Source organism: Aethalodelphis obliquidens, unplaced genomic scaffold (assembly GCF_003676395.1).
Source record: "Aethalodelphis obliquidens isolate GAN/ISIS:26980383/991018 unplaced genomic scaffold, ASM367639v1 scaffold15, whole genome shotgun sequence".
Lineage (NCBI taxonomy): Eukaryota > Metazoa > Chordata > Mammalia > Artiodactyla > Delphinidae > Aethalodelphis > Aethalodelphis obliquidens.
The window spans coordinates 2,080,885-2,108,616 of NW_020837959.1; the positions used below are offsets into that span (position 1 = coordinate 2,080,885).

At 42.6% G+C, this 27,732-nt stretch overlaps 1 protein-coding gene across 2 annotated transcripts in view; it reads left to right on the forward strand.

The window, feature by feature from the left end:
* The first annotated feature begins 2,987 nt into the window (after positions 1-2,987).
* Positions 2,988-27,732, forward strand: part of ANKRD10 (ankyrin repeat domain 10) — a 33,071-nt gene continuing 8,326 nt past the window's right edge. The window contains exons 1-5 of one of the 2 annotated variants that reach the window (XM_027115826.1): positions 2,988-3,317; positions 6,782-6,934; positions 10,700-10,791; positions 21,347-21,423; positions 22,254-22,398. In XM_027115826.1, coding sequence (XP_026971627.1) covers positions 3,108-3,317; positions 6,782-6,934; positions 10,700-10,791; positions 21,347-21,423; positions 22,254-22,393 — 672 coding nt within the window. In that variant the 5' untranslated portion in view covers positions 2,988-3,107 and the 3' untranslated portion in view covers positions 22,394-22,398. Of the gene's footprint in view, positions 3,318-6,781; positions 6,935-10,699; positions 10,792-21,346; positions 21,424-22,253; positions 22,516-27,732 lie in introns of those variants that run through there. The other variant, XM_027115825.1, reaches the window with a different exon arrangement.

The window sequence follows — 27,732 nt, forward strand, 5'->3', positions numbered from 1 at the left end:
CTCACCACACAATCCTTTTTTGGAAAACACAATGCCAATCATAAAGGCAGGCTTGAGTTGGGTTTTGTTTCTAATACATATATTGAGTTTTGAATCTTTCTCTTTTCCATCATGTATTTGAATCATATCTTCAAATACCCAAGTTTGCTTACGTTAAAGAAAAAAATTATTTCACGCTGTTAAAGACGACATTATTCAGAGACACTTGTTAAAGCATGGAAAGGCGGACTTGATCCAAGAGGGGGCCTCATATGGGTGTTGGGACCCCTGCAGTGGGACTGGTGAGACCTTGTTTTTTTCTTGCAGTAGAGGAAAGAGCTCAGACTGAACTCTGAATGCCACACGGGCAAGCGGGAACTCACAGCCAAGGAGCAGGGTGGGTGTCAGTGGATGGAGAGTTATTAAGAGGAGCCATTAGGGTCAACTAAACATCCGGGGTTCTGGCTAAACCGACCTAAGAGGACTCTGGCTGAAGGCAAGCCAGGGTGAGCGGTCATCTGGGGGTGGTGGGAGGGCGAAGAACCCAACTAGATTTGGAGGGTTAGCAGAGATGGGGGCCAGGGGATTCTAGCCAAACCAACTTGGCAGGATTCTTGCTAGAATTGGACAATGCTGAGATGAAGACTCAAGTCCAAAAGTTGAGGCCTCATTGAAACTCAGGGGATCCTGAGTAGAGCTCGGTCAAGGAGAGAATCTTTGTCATTTATTTATGGTTGCTTTATCTAATAAGAAACAAAGGATGTGAGTCATGAAGGCACTCTTTTTCCCTAGAGCTCTTTAAAAACAACAGTCCTAAAGAAAATCTGTAATTAGTAATAATTATAAGAGTTGGGCAAAACCTGGGACCAAGCAATTGGACTGTTGACTGTAGCAGTACTCCCTAGACTGCCCTTTATCATTCTCATACCCACAATTACCATGCAGCATATTTTAGAGGTCCATCATCATATTAATCTATTTCTAGATAGCTACTTCAATATGTATATGGTCCGAGTAGCCCTGAGAAACTGGAAAGTCATCTTAGCTGAGGAAGGATGAACTCTAAGCACCCTATCACTGTAACCTGCTTTGTTTTCTGAGACCTTAGGACTCTTTATGCAAAATAAATCTCAAGGTTAAAAAAAGTCTAACTGTGGGTTGGAAACTGGTCTGGATATTATTCTAAGCTCTGCCACAGGCAGGCAGCTTGTCCCTGAGCAAGTTCCTTGGCCTATCTCTGCCTCGGCTTCATCATTCACAGAAGGTAGGGTAAGGAATATTACTCCCCTCTCATTATTATGGATGACAAGGTGTGCTTATGTCCTTCTGCAAAATGGGCTGCCTCTTTCCTAGGAAGGGTGGAAGTCATCGCCCAGGTATATATCTTTTTTTTTAAATTTTATTTATTATTTTATTATTTGAAAAAAATTTTTTTTGGCTGCTTTGGGTCTTCGTTGCTGTGTGCGGGCTTTCTCTATAGTTTTGGCGAGCAGGGGCTACCCTTCGTTGCAGTGTGCGGGCTTCTCATTGCGGTGCCTTCTCCTTGCCAAGCGTGGGCTGTAGGTGCGCGGGCTTCAGTAGTTGCAGCACGCGGGCTCAGTAGTTGCGGCACACGGGCTCTAGGGTGCGCAGGCTTCAGTAATTGTGGTGCAGGGGCTTAGTTGCTCTGCGGCATGTGGGATCTTCCCCGACCAGGGCTCGGGCCCGTGTCCCCCGCATTGGCAGGCAGATTCTTAACCACTGCGCCACCAGGGAAGTCCCAGGTATACCTCTTAAAGAGATAATTAGATTAAAAGCATCATGGTGTTTACAAAGAAAAATAATTGAATTCTGGAGTGGACCAAGCTCGAAATGGGTTTATAGCATACTTCTACCTTTTTGGTCCAAACAAAAAAGTATAGCTCGAATTACTGAAATTTCCTTTCTTGCCTCATCTAACTGATGGGAGACAGATTCTAAGTCTCGTTCACACTTCCCATCCATGAGTACTTGCTCACTAAGGTGAGATACCCGCTACGTTTTCTCCTTTGCTGTGTCTGGAACATTTCCCAGTGTTTCATCCACTATTGTACTCAACCCACATTTGTTGTGTGATGAGTAGATGACCGTGTTGCATATTTATACCATAAATTAACAATTTCCCTTTGCTAGGCGTTAGGTTTCTAATTTCTTGTTTTATTAACCAATGCTGCAATGTGCTACCGTATGCATCTATATCTTCCCAGACATCTGGTTACCTACTTAAAGCTGAATTACAGTGATTTAGAATTTTGCAGAAGAAAAAAGGAAAGCAATATACACAAGGAAAACGAATAAATACAAGTGAAACAGACCATAAGGTTACAAAAGTACTGTAAGGAAATAGCCATAAACGTTAATAGTGGTTATCCCTTGACAGTGAAATTACTGGTAATCAGAAAAGAATACCTTAAAAAAAAATCTGTGATCCTCGATCATTGAAAGAGAATTTAGTATTTCCTTGCATGCTGCCATGTTTCTCAGTGTTTTTGCCATGGGTTCTCGAAAACGTGCAGCCCACCTCGCCAGACAAGCAGGACAGAAAGCGCGGGAACTGACCTCAGGTCCCCGCAGACGCCCCGCCTGATTAATTGAGCGAATTGGAGCTGCGCCGCCACAACCTCAGAGGGCCGGGCCCAAACCCCAAACCTGCGCCTCCCGGAGCTTTTTATCAAGGGGGATCGGGACACTGTCGGGCCTGGGGTCTGGACAGGAGGCGCGGCGCAGAGCCCACGCCGCCTGCAGGGCACCGGGAACGGCCTGGCACAGTCCCCTGCCCTACACCCCGCCTTACCCCCGCCCCCTGCTCCTGGCCCGGTCCCCCGCCCCTCCCCGTCGCTCCAGGAGTAGGCCCCGCCCCACGGCCCCCGGTCTCCGCCCCCGACGGCCCAGGCCCCGCCTCCTGGCCCGGCGTCTCCCGGCGCCAGCCCCAGTCCTGGCGCCGCAGGCCCCGCCCCGCCCCGCCCCTGTGCGCGCTCTGCTCGGCAGCCGGCGGGACGCGGCGGCGGTGCTGCCCTCGCTCCTTTGTGCTCGGACGGCGGCGGCGGCCTCTCGGGTCCTGACTGGCGTGTCTTCTCTACTCGCCAGCCCGCGCTCTCCGGTGACGGACCATGTCGGCGGCGGGAGCGGGCGCGGGCGTGGAGGCGGGCTTCTCCAGCGAGGAGCTGCTGTCGCTCCGCTTCCCGCTGCACCGCGCCTGCCGCGACGGGGACCTGGCCGCGCTCTGCTCGCTGCTGCAGCACACGCCACGCGCCCACCTGGCCGCCGAGGACTCCTTCTACGGCTGGACGCCCGTGCACTGGGCCGCGCACTTCGGCAAGGTGGGCGCGGGCGCTTTAAGGCGCCATCTTCCGCGGTTTTGCCGTGGGGTGTCGGAGAAGGCGGGGGCCGAGGCGTGGGGGGCGCGGGGCGTGTCGGGAACGCGGGGCGCCAGCTGGGTCGGCCGCCAAGGCGCCTCCGAGGGGCCGGGGCGCATGTGCGGCGGCGCGGACGGTCTGGGCCCAGAGGGGCGCGCGGGGAGTGCCGGGAGCGCGGGCGGAAGAGGGCCCGGCGGCGGCGGCGGCGGCGGCGGCGCCCGGAGGGGCCCGGGGCGCATGTGCGGCGGCGTAAGCTTCGAACGCCGGCGGCTTCCCGGAGGCGCCGCCCGGGCGGGTGAGGGCTCCTCGCCGCCGGCGGTGCCGAGGGCCGGGCCTCCCGCGGCGGCCGGCTCGGGTCGAGGTGCGGAGACGCGGTCCGCGGGGCGGCGCGCGAGAGTCCGGAGCCTCTCTGAGGAAAACCTCTGTGAGGAAGGCCGCGGGGCCTCCTGACGCCCCTCCGACGGGGACGCCCGGGCGTGAGGCCGCCGCGGCCCGAAGGTCGCGTTAGAGGGTTTCCGTGGTCAGCCCGTCGGCGCCCCCCGACGGCTGGGTCGGGGCAAGGTGACGCTCGGACCGAGCTGCGGGGGGCTTCCGTGTGGAATGTCGTCCGTGCGCTGGGGACTCGGCTCGCCCGGCTTAGGCGAACCTGTGGCGTTTGAAGTGTCACGAGACTGGAAGGGCAGCGTGCTGCTCTGAGTTCTGAGGAGCTGCGGCGGCGTTTTCCTCATCCGTGCGGTGAAGGGGGTTGTTCGCTGGGAGCGGTGGCCGCAGAGGGAGGTGCACGGTGCTGTTGTCCAGGGTGGCTTTCGTGACGAAGACGTGGAGACCCCCGTTCGGGGCCTTCGCCCTGACAGGATGGGGTTGGGTTGAAGTCAGGACACGCTTTTGCGGAGACACAGGCGGGATGGTGGTGAGACGTGTTCCCGTCTTGGGGTGAAATGGTTGTGTTGTGGTTAGTTACCTTTTTGCACCTGACGCGGCCGCTTCGCTTTGCTCGAGGTGCGGCGACGCCGGGGCTGAGCGCGCTCGCGAAGTGAAGCCGGGTTTACGTTAGCGAAGGGAGTGCGAGGGAGTCGCGACGGCAGCGGTGAGGGGCTGGGCGACAGCCCGCGGCGCGCCCCGCAGCGCTGCTCCCCTCGGTGCCCGGCGCCGAGAGCGAGCGCCCTCGGGGAAGCAGCCTCGACGCGCAAGGCGGAAGGCGCCCTCCTTGCCGCCCTTCGCCCCTGCCCTTGAACGCAGGCCTCCCCGGGCCGAGGGGTGGTCTCCCCGCCGAGGGCGCCGTGTGCACTGTTACAGTAAGCTGCAGGTAACGCTCAGAGCGTTGCTTCCCAGCATCGCCTGTGCCTGTGTGCCCTGGGGACAGGCGCCCTCGTAAGAGGCAGAGGCACGGCTCCCCCCGGGATTCCGATCCTCCCAACCCTGGGTGAGAAGGACGCCCAGTAGGACCATCCGGTACGTCCTGTGAAATGCGTCGGCCTCGTGACAAGTGGTTACGTAGACTGTGTCCCAGTCCGAGGCTGCTTCGGGCATCTCCGGGATTCACAGTAGCCGAGAGCGCTTAGAGCGGTCGGTTTCACGCCTGTGTATCTTACGGTGAGAATTCACGGAGTCTCTGCTTCCGTAGAAGGCGAGCGGTAGGTGAACCCCGGAGACCAGAAGCTGCACCCAGAGGCCTTTACTTCAGGGTGTTCAGTTGTCGTTAATCGCAGTGAGCGGAGAGTCTTGGATACAGAAGGGGCCGCAGAAAGTATCGTTCGGTCTGTGCGAAAAGGCTGAGCGCAGGCTCCCGGTCCCGTGCCCCTGCACCCTGCCCACAGCTTCCCTCCGTTTGTGGGCCTGGACGCGTTCGCTGTGCTCAGCCTGGGCGACAGCCAGCCGAGCGAGCGTTCCGCGCTGTGAACCCCTCCCAGCCCTCAGGCCGCGTTCCCAGCGACGTGCCAGCTCTGCACAAGGGTCCTCACCTCTTTATGAGGCTTGCCCGCTCCCGGAGGACTGAACGTTATTCAGGAACTCTGATCACGCCTTGCCTTACCAGCTGTCGCACTGAACGGTATCTGTACAGAATTCCAAACCGGGTTTTCCACATCCAACCCACAGGTAACAAATTTTAAGTCCAGGGAGCTCTCGGTTGATGTTAAGACTAACCGCTTCTGGAATACCAAGCGATTTTCATCCTTGTTTCAAAATTTTGTTGGGCTTGAGACCTGCTCACCTTATCACTAGGATTGGCCGTCATTTTTCGCTCAGTACGTTGATAAAGGCGATAGATAAAAATATACCAAAGTGGTACCTCTTTATCAGCCATTACCCTCAGATTCAGACTCCTGGAGGACAGGTCATGTTTTAAAAATCAGTGTACCACCAACTGTGAGCGTTCATCTCACAAACGTTGATGGCGGTGATCTGTCCTTTACAGAGAAAGGCTTAAATTGCTGAAAGAGGATAAGAGACACGGGGTGGGACCCGAGTGTAGCTGTTCTTCGCTTGAGGTCTGTTCTCAGGAGGAGAATTGTTGGCAGTAAGAGCTTTTTCTCCAGCTGCATTGTGCTTTGGGAGGGAAAGGGGACCCTGAGGACATGCTGGGCGGAGCAGTGTAAACCTTTGAGGACAGCAGGCCTTCTCCCGCCGTGCTTGGCACACGGGAGGCACTTGCTAAATACTTGTTGAGTGTGCTGGTTCTTCCAGAAGCTAGTATGGTACCGATGCCTGGCTGCACAGTCCTGTCCTGACTCCTGTGCCTTTTTGTTTTAGTCACCTGCTAGGGGCACAGCTCACCTGTGCTCTAGGCCTTTTTATCTTCGATGGGAGGGAGCGGTCTGTACAAACAGTATGAAAAGCCGAAGCGCTGCCCTCTCCCTGGCTCCACACATCTTTTCCCTAAGGAGCTGATCTGGAGCTGGGCCTCAATCGTATTCAGCCAGTGCGGCCAGTGCAGGCTGCAGAAAATTGTCTTTGCCCGGGAAGGGTTTACCGACCAATCACTTTAACGGTTTTCTTCTTTAGAATAGAGCGTGCAAGTGGCAAAGCTTAGTTCTGACAAAAGTCTGTGAATATGCAATCTAGTATTTTCTGACTTTGGCTTTTTTAAACACAGAGGTATAGTTGATTTACAGTATTATATTGATTTGGGCTTTTTCAGTTGTAGGAAAAACAAAATATTTAAACTTGTATAGTGTCAGTTGTTTCGACTTTCTATTCCTGTGTACCAACTTTGTTTTACAAGGACGAGGGAAAATGTTCTTTTAAATAAGGCTTTTAAAATTTGTATGATACTGGGAAGGAATGACTTAACTTTGTTTTCTTAAACAGAAAAAAAGTTTAACAAGAAATGCCACTCATCTCCATTACAGAATTTAGATTATCTGTGTAACGTTTAATAGTATACTGACGTGTATGCCTGTTTCATCCCCCTCCTGCTGTTCTCCAAGTTGGAGTGCTTAATACAGTTAGTGAGAGCTGGAGCCACACTGGATGTCTCCACCACCCGTTACGCACAGACCCCAGCCCACATCGCCGCTTTTGGGGGACATCCTCAGTGCCTCGTCTGGTTGATCCAAGCAGGAGCCAGCATTAACAAACCGGTAAGGGAGCGCCCATGATTGACGCGGTCGGTAAGGGAGCGCCCATGATTGACGCGGTTGGTAAAGGAGTGCCCATGATTGACGTGTTTGGTTTTTGTTTCCTTCTTCCAGTTCTAATTACATGGTGTTGAGTTTTAAATTGAGGCGTTAATTAGAGTTTGATATCTTTACCTGTGGGCTAACTGGAACTTACGTTTATGAAGTTATTTGTGGATAATTGGCCCGTCACATAGCAATGTCTTGTGTTCAGAGTGCTTTCGCCTGTATGTGACTTATTGTGCCCCACGGTGAGTTGCCCAAGGTCACAGCTGGTGAGTGAAGGAGCCTGGCCTTGAGCCTCGGTTTCCTGGCTCCTCTGCTCACAGCTGCCTTAGCTCCGTTTCCACAGATAATTGTGAGAACACATCTGTTCCAGCAAGAGAATGGCAGTTAAGTCATCTGCAGTCATCTGTGTGGTTCAGGTAGCATTAGTAGGTTGAGCAGCACGAGTTGTCTTCAGGTACGGGGTGGGGATGATGGTCAGACGCAGAGAAGTAGCCAGGTGTCCTGTAGGCAGTGACTCCTGGACACCGAATTGAGGAAGGGTGTTCTAGCAGTGGTTTAAAACAAGGGTCAGTGAGAAGGGGGGGGGGGGGAGGGATAAGGGGGCAGTTTGTTCTCTTTAAGAGACTGGGTGGGAAGGGCGTGTGAGGAGAACCCTGGATTTTAGGCCTGTTTCTGTTACTAAGCTGCAAGCTGGATGTGGGACAGCTCTTTGGGTCACCTGCTACCCTCCACTCTTCCTTCTTTCACGCGTGCTCCTCTACTGCTTTGTTGCTTTGGTCCGTGAATTCAGGAGTTACAAGTGGGCGACTCTGTACCATTGTGGTGCTAGGCGTCGCCTGTCCCCACTAGTCTCCTTCCTGCTCGTGGATTCTCCCCCCACCCCCTTTTCTCCTGGTAGAAGGGGCACGCCCTGCTTCCTCATCTCTCTGGCTTTGGGCAAGTGGTTTACTGGTTGTAACTCAATCTCCCTGTCAATAGAATACGGATAGCCCATGAGTAGCAGTAATTAATATTTAGTATTCATGTGGAGTTTTAAGTATAAATTTTCTATATGATGATTTTCATTAAATTGTTACATAACATTTAGAGAGATCTAAAGAAATTGTGTAACGCTGCTTTTCAAATCTTTTTAAACCCAGAAGCCCCCTTTTCATGTAATGATTTATAGCAGCTCAGTATTTTCCACAGGTAAAAAGTTTGAGACTCTCCTCCTTCCCCCAGCTGCTCGAGACAGCACCACGTGGAAATCCCTCCTCAACTCTGCTCCCAGGGCAAGAGTCCCCAGATCCCACTCTCCTTACAGCTCTCCTCTTGTGTTTAAACAGCCCACCTGGCTCAGCATCCCCACGTCCTCTCATGTACGAGGGTATCGCTTGGGTTTCTTAAGTGTCTTGGCACTGCTCCCGGAAGGGCCTTGGTTAGCTGTGGTCTCACGTGCGGAGCTTCGGCCCGTCCGAGTCTCGGCTGTCGGTTTGGACTGCTGCGACAGGCACTCACTGACCCTGAGGCCCCAGTAGGCTTTCTGTTGGCTCATCTCAAGGTGGACAGTTTTTCTCATTTCCCACATAAACTTATGCAACTAGACGCAGGTTTTTCTTATTGTTTGCGTGCCTATAATTTTTTGAACCTTAGCATACCTTTTTTTCTTTTGGCATGGTAGTTTCTTACCATTCTAAGTTCCTTTTCCTCAAGTTTAATAGAGACTTTCTCTGCCATATCTAAGGTTGGCATGAGGGGTTACTGAAGCTCAGATGTGCTGTCTGGAGGCTCGGTGTTCTAAGTTTACCCAGAGAGGAAGTGAAGTTAGATTTTAAGTGGTGGCTGCCCGTGGCTGTCACTTCTTGTACGTCATCTCTTTAGTGACCCTTCTAGAATGGGGCTGGCATTTGGTATTGCCTTTAGTTCCTTGTAACTAGATTAGAAGTAAGATTGTTTTAATTAAAATTCAAGGTGACTTGTCCGTTTTCAGATTTCTGGCACCTCTCCCCCTGTCCTTTATGACTCAGAGTTTGCCAGCAATAGTTCTAGAATCATATTACAGACTATTGGTATTTTTGAAATATGACTGGTCTGAACTTGAGATGTGAGTAACCTTAAAATGGCTCTTTACTCTCATTCTCTTGGTTGCAGTTTTCTTTAAATAGTGTTTATTCTGCCCTTCCCAGCTTAAATAGTCTCCTTGTATAACACAAAACAGGAGCAGGGTAGTTTTGCTTTTTTCTCTGGCATCTATTGCTATCCCACCCTGTTCTTGAAATAGTATAGAAAACATTTTTCTTCTTGTACCAAAGATAGCTTTTAAAATCCTTTTTGGTTTTCTTGAGTTTTTGTGGTGTTTGTCAAAATCTCACCTAAATCTTAGTTCTACTTTTCCTGGCAATACGTGTACGTAATTTTTATTTGTCCTTATTATGTACCTCCTCTCTCCCTTCCCTCCTCTTTTCAGACAATAGGGTAGGTTTTTCTTTGGTTTTTAAGTCTGATTTCACTAGATAGTTCCTTGTATAGCCTCATGATTTTGTTTCTTTCTTCAAAATTGGGACTACTCTGTTGGGAACTTTACATCACTTTTGAGCTTATACATAACTTTTCCCTCCAGTAAGTGGTTGAGTCTTTCATATTATATTTTTCTGTGAAATGCTCTACCACTCCTTTCTAGTTTAGTCCTCACCTCGGTTTCCCCCCCGGTGAGTTAATATTTCCAAGTGCCATGCACTGTGCGCCATTGCCCCACTCCTGCTTTATGTCTTTATCCCTTAATTGTGTGTAGTTTTCTACTGCCAAGTTCGCATTCAGTGATGATGGGATGTGAGTGATTCAGGAATTGTTGCTGCTTAGTCAGTTGGCATTTCTGAGGCAGAAAGTCCTAAATCAGTTTTTCTAATGGAAACAACTTCCTTCTCTTAATCGCTGTATCTTTCTTTACCTGTTTTTTTACCTGAGAGCCTATGAATGAAATTGTGTTTCACATTTTTTTTTGGTCCATTCATACAGTGTAAAGTAATTCTTTTTTTTGTATGAGTCTTCAGAGTCATTTCCCCGAGTCTGCTCATTTCCTATGCCTCCTTCAACATTGTTTCCTGAAGGGTCAGTCAGGTTCTGATGCATCCTTTCTAAAAGTCCTTGAACAAAGTCCCCTATCACAGAACAGGCTGAGTTGTATACAGAGCTGCCTGTGTTTGACCCTATGTTCTCCCTTCCCATTTTTTTCTTGATCCTTCAACCTTAGCTGTCTTGTCTAAAGTATAGTCCTAATTCAGGCTCGAGATTAAAAAATCCAGGGGGAGGCACTGGTGTGTATTGACTCAGGCTCTCCTGTGGTGGACATAGGTGAACGTGGGTGGACTAGACCAGACGTTAGCTATTAGGCCTTGATTACTATTTTTTGGTCTGAGGATAATAATTTTGGGTGTTATATGCATCTGTGCTGTGATCCATCATAAAAATTATTTCTAAATTGCCACCTAGAGTGTACGTGCTGTCATGGTTGGAGAGGCCCCATGATTTTTTTGTTCTTGACCTAAGAATTCAGGAGAACGTGCTCCTTCCTTGGTCTGCTTTTATTTTCTCTTCATGTCTACATTTCTTTGTGTTTTGCTTCAGATCTGGCTCACCTTAATTCTATTTCAGAGGAATGAGATGGTACGTGGCCTTTGTTAATTAACTTTAGAATGTGGAAGTCTTGTATGGATCTTAATGCTTTCCTTTTTGTTGTTTCAGGACTGTGAGGGCGAGACTCCTATTCACAAGGCGGCTCGCTCTGGGAGCCTGGACTGCATTAGTGCCCTGGTGGCTAACGGGGCTCATGCCGAGTAAGCATCTTCATTTATTCTTGCCAACCAAAGATGTGGTCAAGGGTGTCGTGTTTAGAGACAGGATTTAGAGCAAGCAAAAGTTCTGAGCTTTGTTTTCAATATTGGTAGTAGAGTTTTGCTTTTTAGATCAGTTGGCGTTAGTGAGCAAGTTGTTGTGTGAGTTGAGCTGACCACTAGCAGAAGGGGCTGAATCCCAGCAGCCTCAGCGTTCTTGCCGTGAGAGAGAGAGTATATTAGGGTGGAAGGAACAGTTAACTCATTAAATTTGGAGCCTGGCATTGTTGACTTTACCATTGACTAATTGTGTCACTGTGGGCAAGTCTTCAAACTTTGCCAAGTTTTAATTTCAGAATGAGTGCCTCAAATTGGATTAGAATATCTTTTCAGGCCTCTCTGGCTCAAAAAAATTCTTGCAGACAGTTAGCTTTTCTTAATTTTGCTAAAAAGATGGTTTCCTCATCTTTTAGCAGATATGAGAACATCTTATGTTTTAAAACCTGTTATGATTGTTCAGTGATTTTATAATTCCTTGTAAAATGGAACTGTACACATTAAAGACTTAAAAACTCACTCTGAGTTTTTGATACTGATGGCATTATTTTAGAATATCCTTGTTTTAGCCCAGTTTACATCAACTGGCTAATTTCTAGCTTGAGAGAACAATATTAACATTTAAGTGTATTAATTTTAAAATGTGATCTTGTATGCAAATCATTAGCTAGCCATGGCATTATACGTTTATTTCAGTATTTAATTCATTTGTATTAACTTTCTCTTGAAGATTCATTGTAAAAATTTTTCTTCTGCAGTTCACAGCATTAACAAAATGGATGCGGTTTTCACCCTTAAATATTGAGTGTAAGCTATAGAGCTGTAATAACCAAAATAACTATGATAATATCAGCTTTTTTGTTTTACCTTGAGTGTCTTGAATATTTCATAAAAATTAATTACAAACCACTTTATTCTAATTGGAAATACGAAAATTTAGACTTTGGGAGAAATAAAACCCACAAAACTGACTTAGTTTAACCCTTTGGTTTCCACTTCATTGTTTTGACTCTGTATTATAATAAATATTGAAAACAGATCCTGGACAGCAGAACCATATAGGTTAATGAAAGGCCTGTCTGATACCAAGGGCTATCATTAGGCTCTTAGTATCTTAGCTTCTGTTTCATTAAGTATTATTGTTAAGATTAGACATTAGTTTGGGCTTGGATCATTTACTTATGTAGCCATTTAGTGTTATAAATATGACCTGTGTTAACTGTTACATTGCAGGGAACCTTGTGACTTCATATGTAGTTATAATTTAAGGTAACGTAAAAACAATTGATAATATGAATATATATTACACAGTTTAGAAAACATCAAGATGATTCTCATTGCATTGCTTTAAAGCAACGTTGTAGATGCAGTTTTCTTAGCTGTTTTTTAGATTTAAAACTTAAATCTTTAATTTTAACAACAGAAGCTTTGATTATAAAATACAGAGTCGTAAAATAATTGATTAAATTCCTTAATTGTCATTTATTGAAATAATGAATAATTAGAAGTTGATCTTTTCAGTGACTTATCTTTCTAAACAGTACTCTAATTGGTCCTGAGCATTTTATTACTAAGATGTTAGTTTTATTCACTTTAATGGATAGTTTAATCCTTTGAACCAATAAATATCTTTCTTGCACTATGTCCTTTTTTTTAATAGGTGTCTTTTTAAAATGAGATCATTTTATTTACAATTCTGTCCTTGTTACAGGACCCTCGAGTGTCTCTTTCCCACCAAGTGTGACTGAGCATGGCCTCGAGTGCCAGTTTGTTTTTCCTTCTCAGTATAAGAGCCACTCCCTCAAGACCCTGCATATGGTGATTTCCCTTGACTGAACTTTCAGATATTTTTTAGAAGAAATATTTAGCCTGAGCCACCTAGCCAAAAGCAATTTTTAAAATTATATGTCTTTGGCCTGGAGATAGAGCACAAGTAATCATTATTTATTGCTATTGTATATGTGGTTATTTAGTTTTAACATCTAGATAAAATGTCAGTTTTGCCAGTAAGCTAAATTGTACATTGCTTTTTAATATCTATTCTGCACATTTTTATAGTTTAACACGTTTAGTCTACCAACAAATGATAGTTTGATTCCCCCAAATTATGGTACTTAGATCTCTTTTATTTGTTTCCTGTTATGTTGCTCATATGGTAAAGTGTAGTCCTAGCAAATAAAAATGCCTTTTTCTTTTAAGGTCATCAAGGGGCCCAGAATTAATTTACTTACTTGAAGTTAACTTATTTTGTTCCCAGTTCAAAGTGAGCCAGATTATTAATTTTAATATTACATGCTATAGTGTTTAGGAGTTGGTGGAAATTTTTCCTTTTTCCGTGACCAGATTAAAAGCTGTCTTGTATCAGTATTTTATCACACTTGGTGGTAATTAATAATTTTGTTGTTAATTCCTACTTTGCTTTTTATATATTTGCTACGTAAAGTGGCCAAAATCTGAAGTTGCTGCTTTTTTGGTCATGGGGTAGATGATGGTGAGGGCAAGCGTACCAGGCATCTGTGGCTAGAATGGTTTGTTACATAACCTACTTGTCAATGTAGGCTGCATCTGTAAGATAACGCATGTCAGCTGCTGTGCATCGTAGCACATTTTCTAGCACCACACGTGAGTATGTTGATGGAGTTTCTTTTTCTTCTCTTATTTTACATCTTGAGTTTTGGTGCCAAGTTTTCTTTTTCATGTGAGGTTTTGTTTCTCCTTATATGATTGTCATTGTTACTTGCCACCGTTTACATCTAAAAATAAAAAACACACAGGATTAAGTGTCAGTTCTGTGACCAGACTGAATGCTTGTATACTTTAAATGATCTAAATCTCTACAGACGCTTCTCACTCTCATTTTTTTCTCAAGTAGGGAGTTTTTATTAAGTAAGTTAAACTGTCATCATCCTTAACTTCGCTTATATGGCAGTTCAGTTCTTCATTGCAGCCAGGATTTGAATGCTACTTGCTACACGCAAAGGGTTTTTGATTGGAGGAAGGACATATAGTAACATGGAAAAGTTGTTGCCTTATTTTTCTTTTGGATGATCAAATAAGTAACAATATAAAATTAAGTTTTAATGTGATTTCAGAGAAGGACTCTTGAAAATTTGCTGTCTGCTGATAATTAAGACCACCTTTTATGTGACCAATGAGGAGAAGCAAGAGAGCCTATTTGTGTTCCCACAGGCCAGCTGGGCACTGTTCTGTTCAGGTGACTCGGGGGCTCTAGTCATGCCAGTGGAAGATGAATGTAACCTGCATGGTGATTCAATCAAACGTTTCCTCCCTGACTCCAAAAGATTGGGATCAATCCTGAATGTTTATGTGTTGCATTTACTTTTACAAAAGAAAAATTTATATATATATAAATAAATTTTTTTAAAAAGACCTTTTACAAACAACTCTGTAATGTACACATTTCTAGCCTTGAATTATCTTTCCTTTTAGTATTTTGGCACTGACTGATTTTGGTTATTTTTGTCTGTATTTTCTTGAGAGATGTAGTGGAGAATGTTTCCATATCAACCAGATATAAAAGTAGATTTTTTTTTAATGCCTCAGAGTAGAAATAAAGGGATTTAGTGGGATTTAGAGATTCAGAATTGCTTGCATCTAAGGCCAATTTGCTAGTCCATTTTAATACCACATTATACCAGGTGCCAGTGTTTACGTTGTGGCAAAGTCCCATAGCTTTTTGTAGGAGAGCATTTCTGTAGAAGCCATTGATTCTGTGGTAACCAGATCTTCCAGTGGGTTACATATATTTTAACTTAATTATTTTCATCCCAAGAGGAGCTTAACTATGATCATCAGATAGCTGGAGAAGCATCTATAACCTTATATATAAGCAAGTTCAGTGATTCACTCTGAAAAAATCTTTCTTGCCTAATTTAGAAAATAGACACAGTTGGCTTTAGTAACAGAAGTCTTAAAATGTGGTCATAATAGGCTTTTGAATGTTGCAGGAAAAAGTATTTTGCTGAACTTTTAAAAATTCTTAATTGATATGGAGTTGGTTTAGTTTGGTCCATGTTTATGACCCACCTTTATTTGCTTACCCGTAGAGCTCTGTCTAGAAGCAAAATTTTCATTAGGGCAAATCATGTGATGAGCATATGTAATATTAGTGTCGGAAGTTGTTTTGCAGCTTTTGCCCTTGGCAAACTTCATTAGACATTTATTCATGTTTGAAGTTTGTGGTTTCTTTTCATTCGTTCACCTATTTGCCCTTCAGAATAATAGTCCAACCATGAAATTTATTAGCAGTGTAACTCTGAATTAGTGGTTTCTGATCTTGGATCCTGTGCATTCCAGTCCTGACCTAGTGTTCCCTCCCTGACCTACTTGTCACTACAGCAGTCTTGTCTGATCTTGCAATTTCCTGGCTCATTTTTCCTTTTATTAAACTGTTGCAGGCAAGGTGGAGGAATTACTTCCCGAGATAGCTGATGAAGTTCTGCCTGCTGGAAAGGAGCAGATAGATAGCAGGCTGACAGTATTCTAGAGTTGTTGACAAATTCAGTTTAGAATTTTGATTGTTTTTCATAACAGCCTGAATAATATATAGGTTTTAATATTTGTTTAAGCACTGCTTTTATATAGTGCTTTCAAGTAAAACCAATGATTTCTAAATTCAAATGTCTTTTCCTTTGCTAAATTATAGTGGGAGCAGGTTAAATATTTCATCAGACTCTTTGAATGATGCTGTTATATTTTAATGTATGCAAACATAGCTGGGGTTCAGTTGCAACATAAAACTGTCCTCAGTAATGTTGAACTTGAATTGAAAACTTGGCACCAAATTTATTCAAGTAGAAACTTTAAAAAATAGTTTCTTCCTATTGTTACCTGAAGAATATATTTAAGAAAGTCTTCATAATTACGTATTTAAGAGTTTGGATACCAAAGGGTTAAAAATACACGTTTTCCTTTTACTGAAGAAATTTTAGATGTTTGTAATGTTTTGTCTGTACAAATGGACATTTAGTAATGTTTTTTTATCTTTTTTTTTTTTTTTTTTTAATGATTCCATGTATTTGCTTATTTCCATCTAGGAATAGTTACTAATGTATTTGAGATACAGCATACCAAATTTTAAAGTAACCAGAATCGTGAGTTAATGGTTTTTAGTCCATACTGTTAAACTTTTGTTGAAATAACTGACATAATTAAATTGGCTTCATGCTAAAAATTACTAGAAGTAATTGAAAAGGCAGTGTTTTAGAGCAATAGCTCTTGGTCAAGGTGGTCACATGACAATGGCTTACGCTCAGTAAATGTGCTTCTGCACCTCATGTATGTATATGTATTTTTAATCAAAATGTTGCCTGCAAATATGTGATCCCTTATTATTTAAGTTTCCTGTTTTATGAACCATTGCCCGTTTTAAATCACACAGAAGATTCTGAATCTGTAAAAACTACACATGTCAATGTTTTACAGCTACGTAATTCGAATTGACTTGATTTTTTCAAGTAATCCTAGAAAGGGGGAGCATTCCATATAGAAACTGCTGAAACTGCCACAGGTGCTTCTCCGAAAACCTTACAGTTGTGGCATTGAATGTTCAGTATGGCTTCCTTTCTCCACTCGAGGCATACTGTTGAGGTATTTGTTGCGGTGATTGGTTTTAATGCTAATCTAGGAGTTCAGATATAGATTCTTTAGATTTGCATGCTTTGCTTACCCTAATTTATGATATCTACCTATTTACTTGTAAACTAACAATAGTTAAGTTGAGATCAGAATTTTAACAGAAATATTCTTTATATGAAAATTGTGGTCATCTTTTATTGTCACATGGCATTAACAAAAAAGAAAACATCCTGAAGGTGATGTGACAACTCAGATTCTGAAAAGTATATTTCAGATACTTCCTGATCCGTGGTTTTGCAAATTAAAAAAAAAAAAAAGAAAAACTTATTAGAACGGCTTCTCATATTCTGACGTTGTGACACTATAAGTGGAAAATAGATGGGGGATTAGCTGGCGGCCGAGTGGAGTTTTGTTTTAAAGTTCTTTGGGGAGACACTCTTAGGTATAATAAGTCTTAACATTCTATTCAGAATTTTATTACAGAAAATACAGTATATGAGCCTTTATGTTTTAACTTTAGTAAAGTTTTAAAAAAGTTTATTTTGCCAGTTATTCAGCAGGATAAATAATTCACAGTAAATATTAATCTATGCTTTCCCATGTTTTCATATTGCAATTTTGAAAGAACACTAGGAACTACTGGGAGAAAATGGGTAGCCTGCCCAAAGTGACTTTTCATAGTCTCGGTGAAGGTTGTCATAGCTTCCGTGACAAACTGGAGCAAGTTGATTTTTACTAGTCTAAGAATCTGATCATGTCAACTCTTAAAGAAAGTCAGCTTTAAAACTTCAACAGACTAGACCCAGTTTGGACATCAAGTTGACTGGTGTCTGATTTTTTTAAATCTCTGCCCATTTACAAAGATTTTTTAAACGGATACCAGAGGGGACCAGAAAGGTGAACTGGAGCTTTAGAACAACCTCACAGCACGTCCCCCATGGGGCTTCTTGCTGTCAGAAATGGACAGAGGTACATTTTAGATGAGGCGTCATCTGCCCGAGTGCAGTAAACCAAAGGCACAAAATTCATGTGTGTTTTTTAAAGACTTAGTCTAAAAATACCGTGTACACTTTCATTAGTGCCCCAATTCTCATACAAAATACAGTTTTTGAGAGTAATTTTGAACAGTATCTTCCAGATACTGAAAATTTCCATTTGGACTAGCGTGTGAAGACCACAGTTCAGATTAACTGTGTCTTTAGCAGCCCCTCACTTCGGGTTGGTAGGAGTAGCCAGCAGAGAGTGCAGTGTGGCCATATCACACCCGCAGTGAATACCTCGGGATTGAAGAGTGAAGGCTTGACTGTTTTAAAAGTACTGTAACAGAAGAAAAGACCAAATTCAAATGTGAAATTATCATAGAACCTGTAAAATCCTAAATCACATTCATGTGCCCAGCTCCCATTGGATTTTAGGAAAATCATGGAAGGTTGCTTAGGTTGAATATCTGCTTAAACTTGTAACACTAAATAGAGCTGAAGGCTTAATAAATTGATGATACATTTTAACCAGGATAACTGTTTCAACTCTTAAAACGTTAAAATTGAAACATGCTTAACAAAAAGGAGAGCATATATTTAAAAATGCATTTAAAGGCCTGAGCCTGTTTTGTTAAAGTGTTTTAAGAACTATACCGCATAACTATTCTTTATGCTGCTCTTCACCTAGAAACCCACGTGATTTTCAGCCTCTGTGTAATACGTTTGAAAACCCTTTCTGCTTATTAAGAAGTGACTTGAGGAATTCAGACCTGTAAAGACAGTTTCCGCCTCATTCATATTAAGCACGTTGCCTAATTCAGTCGTAAGACACTTAGAACTTTTAACAGAAAACACTCAGATGGAGTAGGAATGATTCTTTCTTCTGCATGCTCTCTCAAGGTCTTTTAATTTACATTCTTCTAAAGTTTACCTTTAGATATTCTCTTGATATTTAACATTTTGTGATTTAACAGATTTGGCAACTTCTAAAAAGTTATTTTTTTGTTTGAATTGAATAGTGCAGAAAATTACCAGAGAGACAGTTTTCAGGAACCCATAGGTACCTGTTATTTAGAGTAGAGGACTAGTCAGAAAGAGAAAGACAAATACCATGTGATATCACTTACACGTGGAATCTAAAATATGACACAAATGAACTTTTATGAAACAGGAACAGACTCACAGACATAGAGATCAGACTTGTGGTTGCCAAGGGCGAGGGGGAACAGGGGAGAGAAGGATTGGGAGCTTGGGCTTAGCAGTTGAAACTGTTGTGTATAGAATGGATAAACGACAGGGTCCTACTGTATAGCACAGGGAACTATCTTCAACATTCTGTGATGAAACATAAAGGAAAAGAATATAAAAAAGAATGTGTGTGTGTGTATATATATATGTATAACTGAATCACTTTGCTGTACAGCAGAAATTAACATTGTAAATCAACATACTTCTATAAAATAAAATTTTTTAAAAAAGAGTAGAGGACTAGTTACCAGTATCATCTATTGGTTAAATGTTACTCAGTTGGTCCAGCCCATTGTTTGTTTTTGTATGGCCCATAAACTAAGAATGATTTTTATGTTTTTAAAGGGTTGAACAAAAATCAAAAGGATAATATTTCATGACACGTTAAAATATATGAAATTCAAATTTCAGTGCCAGTAACTAAAGGTTTATTAGAACATAGCCAATGCTGTGTTCACACATCATCTAAGGCTGCTTTCAGGCTAAAACGAGAGAACGGAGACTGTGGCCCGTAGAGCTTAATGTTTTTGCTGTCCAGCCCTTTACAGAAAAAGTGCCTGCCCCGGATTGGTGATCCCAGTCATTCCTTTCCACCCAGTTTTTGTGCACCATACGATTGCAGAGCCACTTGCAAGGTTTTAAATATGAGCAGAGCAGAATTAGCGTGTTAAACTACAGGTAAAGAAAGGAGGAATGAGTGTGGGTATGTAGGAAAGGAGATGGGAAGGAAAACGTTCGGAGGTAGGAGAGGGAAGTGGGCGGTTCTGCTGGCCTGTTCCAGGGTCAGGTATTAACGGATCTTTCTGCTTTAGAGGAACGTAACACTGTTAAACTGAATGTTACATTCAGTCCTTAGTAACTGAGAAATAATATAGTTGAAAACTTCTGTAGTTTCACCAGAAGTGGAGAAGGGATACTGTATGTTCCTGTTTCTAATAATACTACTGTAGGGATAGTGCCAAAATTATAATCTCCCAGGTAATTTTTCCAGTTACCTTACGTCCCAGATTCTGATATCTGTCCATACATTTTCTGGAATGTTTTGAACTCCCCTTTGGATCTCTCTTTGGATCCCTCAGAGTTATATGAGGAACCAGTTGAAGTTCAGTTCGGCTTGTGGTTGTTCTTACTTGCTTGGTCCACACATGAGTACATAGCATGAGTTGACTCTAGTGACTGTTCTTTCGAGTTTTGAAGATAATACTTCACACCACCTGGAAATCTGATTGGCTTCGTCCAAGCCGAGTGATGTGCACGTGTTGGGACCACTTGTGGTAGTTGGAGACGGGCAGGAGACGCTGCCTGTGTTCTCAGGTGCAGGCAGGCGCTCCCACTCAGACATTTACAGTCTCTGTGGCCTCCGGATATTGGCGCGCACTTGCTCTTTCTCTTTAAGGCTGTATTTCCTTGGAAGAACAGTAAACTTGCTATTCTAACTCAGATTCAGTCTACTGTTCAGTTTCTGAATTAAGAGTAAGGGAATTGAGTGTAGTTTGGATGTTCTTGTTTTCAGTGACTTAGAAAAGTTGGCATGCTCCCTGAGCATCTCAGCTTTCTTCAGTGAACTGGCATTTAGGGTGGTAAATGCCATTTAAAAAATCTGTGTGCTGTTCTTTATTTTATCATCCACTGAGGAGTAATCTTTACTGTCAGCGTTATTTGTCCTGATTTTAAGCAGCAGCTTCTCATTTCTGTATTCTTTAATTTTTGGAGAGCAAGTTCATATTTATCTGTAGAAATGATCATTTTTTAAACTTTGCTTATGTTCTGGGTCTTTGTCATTTCAAATTGTGTAGAGTTAAATTTTTTTTTTAATTTTATTGCAGCTACTTATTCTGTTCACATTCTTGATAGAGTAGACCTTTTTGGACCATTCACTCATGATATCTTCTGAAAATGTAATACACCATTTAAAAAAATTATCCAGTTTTACACTTGCTTGAATGTTAAATTTCTATAACATGTTGATATTAAAAATCAAGTATCTGATCATTTTCTATACACATAACTAATGTAACTCACTCTACCCAAACTTTGATGTTTCCTCTCTATTTAATTCATATATCAAAATATTGTGAAATTTTAGAATAATGTTTATCAGAAGTCATAGCCATGAAATCAAATAAAAATGTCAGTTTTAGTTCTCAGTAGCCCTGCACACAGCTGCCTTATATTTTTAAGAAAATATTGTTGGTTTTGGGGATTTTCAAGTTTTGTCTCTTTTATATTTGATCAGATTGAGTTTGGGCTTTTGCCTTTCTTCAGAATGTATGATACATTTCTTTATCTCATGCTTTTAAAAGTGGGAACATATTTAGTGATTGTCCAAAAGTATATAGATTTTTCATTTCTGAGTTTGGAACCTTCTGCGTATGATGGCTGGAAATAGGAATACAGGGCTTATTGTTATGTTTAAAACGGAAAATCCTTATTTGTCCCTGATTCTGTAGTTTTCTCCCTGAAATGGCTTTTTTTTTTCATTCACGTTAATCTAGGGAAAAAGCATCCAGGGTTGTGCCCTGTTCTTTCGGGAACAAGACGAGGCCTGTGTTTGGTCACAGCTGCACTGTCTGTGGCAGAGCTCGCTGGGAGGTGTGGTACTGCCTCGGCCCTTCAGTGCTTCTCCAGTTTCAGTGGATCAGTGTGCAGCTAACAACCTGTCTTGCTTTTTACAGATTTATTTCACAGAGCAGTGTATTTTCTTGTCTTCCAGGGGAACTTAAACGTGGAGTTGCTTTTGTTCCCTCAGTTTTTATTGTTTCCTAATTAAGATTTACAATTTCAACTGGTTCTTTCGTATTCATCTTATTTAGAGCTTTCATTTATATTCTGCCACCACTTCTGATTTAGTCTGACTCTTAGCTAATGCAGAGGACATCGGACCGTTACTTGTTAATGTTATTAGCCACGCAGGATGATGTTGATTCTTTCTGATGGTAGGACTCAGCCTAGGGGGATGAGTTCCTAGGACAGTATTAGAAGGAAACACCCACTCAAATGCTCTGAACTTCTGCAAGTTTTCCTAAGGCCAAAAAATTCAGCTTTTCAGATCTCCAGTCTGATGATAAATTAGTCTCAGGACATCCTTCTAAACTTCCACTTATAGTGTCACATGTTAGCACAAATTCTGGCTTGTCGTTAAGCCAGTTGCCTTTGTTGTTAGGAAGCCAATTGTTATAAATGCCATGGACAATTCAGTACATGTTTGTTTGTTATGATTTTACTCGAGCTAAAGGAATGGATTATTAAAATTAAGTGCAGATAATATAGAATTCAGTTTCAGGTTAAGTCTGAAGTTAGCATAAATTTATATTCTTCAGACTAACATAAAAAATGATTTTGAGAAGTTAAATAGGAAGATGCCTTTTTTTTAAAGTTTAGTATATTGATTTTTAAATTACTATCTCCCAAATCTTGCTTAGTAATCAAATGTGCATAAGAGAGAAGTTAGTTACAGAGCTAGGATGAGTAACTCCTTCTTTAATTCAGACTTGCTGTAAATCTGTATGCTCTTTCATATCACCTGCAGATAGTTAGTCAGTTCAGCAGGAACAGAGACCAGATGCAAATGGTAATGGGATGTAATTCAGTGTTTTTGTGTCGTACAGCCTGAGAAATGCCAGTGGCCTGACGGCAGCAGACATTGCTCAAACCCAGGGTTTCCAAGAGTGTACCCAGTTTCTCTTGAACCTCCAGAATTGTCATCTGAATCCTTTCTATAACGGTGGCCCCTTCAATGGGGGCCATCCGAATGTATTTCCTAATCACATTAGTGTGGGAACAAATCGCAAGAGATGCTTGGAAGATTCGGAACCCTTTGGAGTAAAGAAAGCTAGAACCACAGGTGAGACCACTTTGTGGGTGGGAAAGAGCAAACTTGTTTCCTTTCTTTAACATGTTTTCTTTTTTATGGCTGAAAGCACCTTCGAGACGACTCCTTCACGTAAGGGGTACTGTGCCCGGAGGACTCTGGTGCAGTGATGGAGGAGTTTTTCCTGTGTTGCCACTTTGAAGATTGGCCATTTAACGAAAGGGGAGGATATGAGAGGGCAGTGTTGACAGCTGAAGTGTAAATGTGTGTATATAACTTTCTGCACACCCAGGTTTACCTGCCATGAATTAGATTTTTCTCGTTTGTTGTTCCTGTTTGAAATACAACTATTAAAAAAAAATCTGCCCCCGTGCCTCATTTTTTTTTTCCTGTGAATTTTCCTGGGCTTACAACAATTGTTGGTCTGATAGTAAAATATAATTTCACATCTGGGAAGGTAGATGTTTGCATTGGACACAGTGTGGTGTGTGTTTGTCACAGCAAGGCCTGGTGTGCCACTTTGACATTGAGGACTTAAGTCTCTAAGGTAAGTTACTTTAGTTTTAAGTGTTCTTCCACCTTTTTATCTTTAGATGGTTTCGGGGTTTGTAAATAAGCAGAGTCAGTCACTCTTTATGGTTGAGGAAAAAACTCTCCCTTTCATTTAGGGGGAAAAAATTAAGAATTACTAGCTTGGCAGGAATATTTAGCAAACTTACATGGAAAGGGAAATTTAGAGATGACGGTGAAAAGTAATCATGGTGAAATTATGCACTCAGATAACTTTGCCGGAGATAACTACAAAGTTGTGCCCTTTGGCTTTAAAAAAACAACAACTATACATGTATAGTCTGAGCAAAACCCGAGTGGCTAGATTCAGTTGACTTTAATGTGTCAGCTTTATCCTCTTCCCAGTGCTGTGCCTCTTTTGCGTAACTGGAGTCTATCCAAACAAAAACATTTCTCCTACAGAGTCAGTAAAATTGTATCATCTCCTTCACAACTTTTAAAATGTTGGTCAGTATAAAAACTTGTGATTATGTGACTTTTCTATAGAAATGAATGTATGAACTTAAAAGTAATAGTTTCTCAGATTCATAGCTTTTGTAAGTTACGGGCCTAATAGATTTTAGAAAGGTATAAAAATCACATGCACAACCTGAAGGTATGTCTAAACTTCAAAAAATATTCCTTGTTTTGTTTAATGCCTGGTTAATAATTTCGGGATGGTATTGTTAGCTTCACTCTATGACCTCATGCAAGAATTGGACGGGTGTCCATATCATGTTAGTGTATAGGATAAATCTTAAATTCTGTTTAGTTTTTTAAAAAGGATGTCACTTAACATTCTAAGAAGACTCTGATGTACCTAAAGAGTTTTAAACTAGTCTCATCAGGTTTAAAGTTGGGTTGAATTGGCCAGCATCTTCTTATTGAAGTATCTCTTTCATGCCTTTCCAAGGATTCCTAAAACTTAAGAACTTGTTTCCTAGACCCTGGGGGTGCACAAATAGGGCTTGAATAATCATGCAGGTATTTGGGAGATTTTATTCTCCTCCTCTAGACAGGGATTCATCTTGGCTGACTGAGTTAGAGATTGGTGTTTTGCACATGAAACTCACAGTGCAGCTTTCCCAAAGTGCCCATCCCTTAGTGCTCAGGTCGAGGATGCCAGTTGAGAAGAAAATGGGGTTGCAGCCTGGCGTTTGAGTTTGCAGGGGATGATTACGCACACCTAAGCCTCAGTGCTGCTCCAGTGCACGTGGAGAGAGCGGGGGTCTTCTCACCCTCAGCACGTGCGCCTGACTTCTCAGCTCCTGTTTCCGGGCCCTCGCGTGGCTACTGGCCCCTGAGGTTCAGCCCACACGTCACTCAGGATTGTGCATATGTGTGGATGCGCGTGCAGAACAGATGGGCCTTCGTCCCACCCTTGCCGCTGCACTCCTTTTTCTTTTCTCTGGGAGAAGGTTTCTCTTTTTTCTTTTTGCCATAACATACTGTGAATGGGGTATTGGGGCAGTAATCCTCAATTACTAAAACAAGGTTTTTCTTTCCAACTGCCTGAATTTTCTAAGTGAAATAATAGTTGGCTTCAATAGCTGTATAGTTATTTACATTCTGTGACTGGGGTTTTTTGGTATGTGTGTGGGTTTTTTTTTTTTTTTTTGTATGTTGCTTTAGTTCATTTTCATTTAATTTCTGACATCTTGTTTTGATTTGCTGTATAAATGTGTGAGCTTGAGGTTATGCTCATTCTGAATTACTCATTTTGTAGATAAGTTTTTAGTTCTAATGCCAGAGTAAAAAAATATGTGTTTACTCCCTTGTGTAACATATGCATATAAAATACATCTTTGAATAACTTCACATGTAAAAGTATTTAGAGAAATTTTAAATCTTTTGCGGGGAGCGCAATTTAAGTTTGCTGTTTTAAAAAGAGATGCCTGGAATAATACCTTGGCAACATAAATGCATAGCGTGGACCTTATCAATAAGCTTAGTCTATTCTGTCCTACTAGAATTTAATAACTACACATATTGATGTTTTTAGTGTGGAATATATATTCACAAAAGCAATCACTTTCAGAAATTTTTCTGGCTAAGCCAACTCTTAAAGATGTATGTGTCCTGTAAAATTGACTCTTAACTTTAAGTTTGGAATCACGAATGTGAAAGTTAACCTACTCCTCTCCATAGAGAGTAGGATCTCTCTCAATAAACTGTTTTCAGATATTCTAAGGTAATCGGAGTAATTTTTCCCATGGAAACCTTATTGATGTAAAAGAATGTAATGCAGTGATAATTTGTTCTGCTCAAATACAGACTGTCCTTGGAAGCAAGTTTTACTACAGATATACTTTAAATGCCTTTCATGTGGTCATTCACACCAGTATCAGAATGCACTCTGGTCAGAACACAGATGTGATAGTTGTGGCTACGACCTCTCGAAGGTGAAATAAAATCCAAAGCTATGTGGGTGGTTGATATCAATGAAAAGTACTTTGGGGTAGTATTTTCCCCGGTATGGATTTTGTTCACTTAAGATGGTGCAAGGAAGTATTGGTATATAACTAGGTTTTGGGTTGGTTGGGTTTTCTTTTCCTCCCTGTTTACCAACCATTTGCTCGGGATGGAATGACAGGTGGACCTCGGGACTTCAGCTGCTCAGTAAAATTTGTGTTAGGTCTGTTAGCATTCTAGTTAATCTTCAGGAGTAACTGCAATTATTCACAAATGTATTCCTGGAAAACTTGTCCCAATTATCAGTGATCCAGGATAGGGAAGAATGCCACTCCCATCCATGAGAGAAACTTTTCATCTTGTTTTTAATCCATAATTGTTGGGGTGCAGCTCCAGGGTGTTCACTGGGGAGAGGCAGTGTGAGTTACAAACTGACCCAGGAACCTACAGTTTTATTTGGGGTTAACAGTTGCCATCAGTAGGAGGCTGTGGTGGTACCAGACCTCACGTGTTGACTTCACGGTTTTGTTTTAGTCAAATAGATGTCTTACTGAGCTTAGCATCTCATATGTCACGTGTTAGGTATTTAATATAAAACACCGTTTAGGAAAAGTACAGCATGCCTTAGCTTCAAGTCAGCAGTAGGAAGTTGCTCAGCAGATGATCCCCAGGATGAATTTAACATAGAGAATCCCCCTCCACTTTCTGCTCCGAATTGTTCCTTTTGACCAGGCTTAAAAAGACGAGAAAGGAGGATGGGTGTGGCTTAACGAGCTTGTTAAGTGATACAGGTTAGCTAATGACTTAAAACTTTAGATGATAGAAATCAAATTGGTAATGTAGTTCCATGTATGTGACATACACAAAAGACTTCAGTAACGTCTCGTGTATCTTCAGTGTTCTCAAACTTGCAGTAAATGGCTGTATTTACTTTTAAAAATTTGACCAGAGAACATTCCTAATTGCATTGCAGTAACAAATGATTGTTTTATCTCAGTCCCCAAAGACACAGCATTTTATAAATACAGTCTGAATGAATGACATTTAAGAACCAGGTGATTTTCTGTGTTAGTCTTGAGCTCAGCAAACCTCATGCACCTCGTCCTCTGCACACTGTGGCAGCTGCAGCGGGAATCGGCCAGGGCCAGGTCCTGGCACGCTTTGTTCCGGGTGGTCTGTGTCACATGCACCTTCCCTTCCGTGTTCTTTTAGCAGAACCTCAGATCCCTCGTTAGTGTTTCCACAACTGTCACTGCTTCTCCGTGTCCTTGGCACCTTCACTAACCTGCCCTCTTGAATCTCCCCACCCCCAGTCTGCTGCAGTTGGGGCCGTGGCAGGAGTCCCACGGAAGGTCACCGTGTGGTAGAACCACCTTCCTACTGGCTTTATGTGGTGGTGTGATTTTAACAGGACCTTTCTTTGCGAAGGTAGTTATCTGGGTAAAGTGTACTGTATAGTAGAAGAGAACAGTTGTAATTAGTAATGCAGGGAAACCACTAAGGAAACGTTTCCTTCCTGGTTCGTTTCATGGAGAACAGGGTTCCCCAATGGTCAGAGCTTCCAGTTCAGTGGGAAGGCCAGAGGGGTGTGAGGTAACCTTGGTTGTGGGTCAGCACGTAGGATTTCCCGCACTGGCCCCCTCAAGAGGCACAGAGGACCGTGAGCCACTAGTCGGTCCCCTGGCCCCAGGCTGCGCTTGACACGCTGAGTGAAAGTGCTTGACAGTGTTCGCACATCGCATGGTGTCAGCTGTGTGGGTTGTGTCTAGGTAGTGGCGCCCTGTTACCTAATTAAGTGTTCACATCTTAAAGCACAGGACTGTGTAGACTGGTTTTTGCCTCGTAAGAGATTTCCTTGCCTTAAAAGTTAAGTCTGCTGAGGCGTTTCTCACGAGCCCTAGATGTGCATTGTAAGTGCGCCTGGCAGTCGAAATCCTGTTGTGTGCATGTTCTGCATCTTGGCGTGAGCGGCGTGCCGCTTGTACAGTGAGGGCACGTCTTCCTAAGCTGACCCACAGCCAGCACGGAAATAAGCTTCCTTGATGGTACCGTTTCTGGAATGCTGCAGACCCTCCCTGTCTTTAAAAGTTAAGGCTTTTCCTATGTTTTAAAACTCCTTGATCAGAAATTGTTTAGTTTTAGAATCTCACTGGTATCTGGCTTTAGGAGTTTTTTTCAAGTCTTAGATGAAAATTCAGATGCGGGTTTCTGTGTTGCCCTGGGCACCTTCCTGAATGGAGCATCTTTACTGGCCCCAAGGTCAAGGATGAGGGGCTTCTTAGGCAGTGG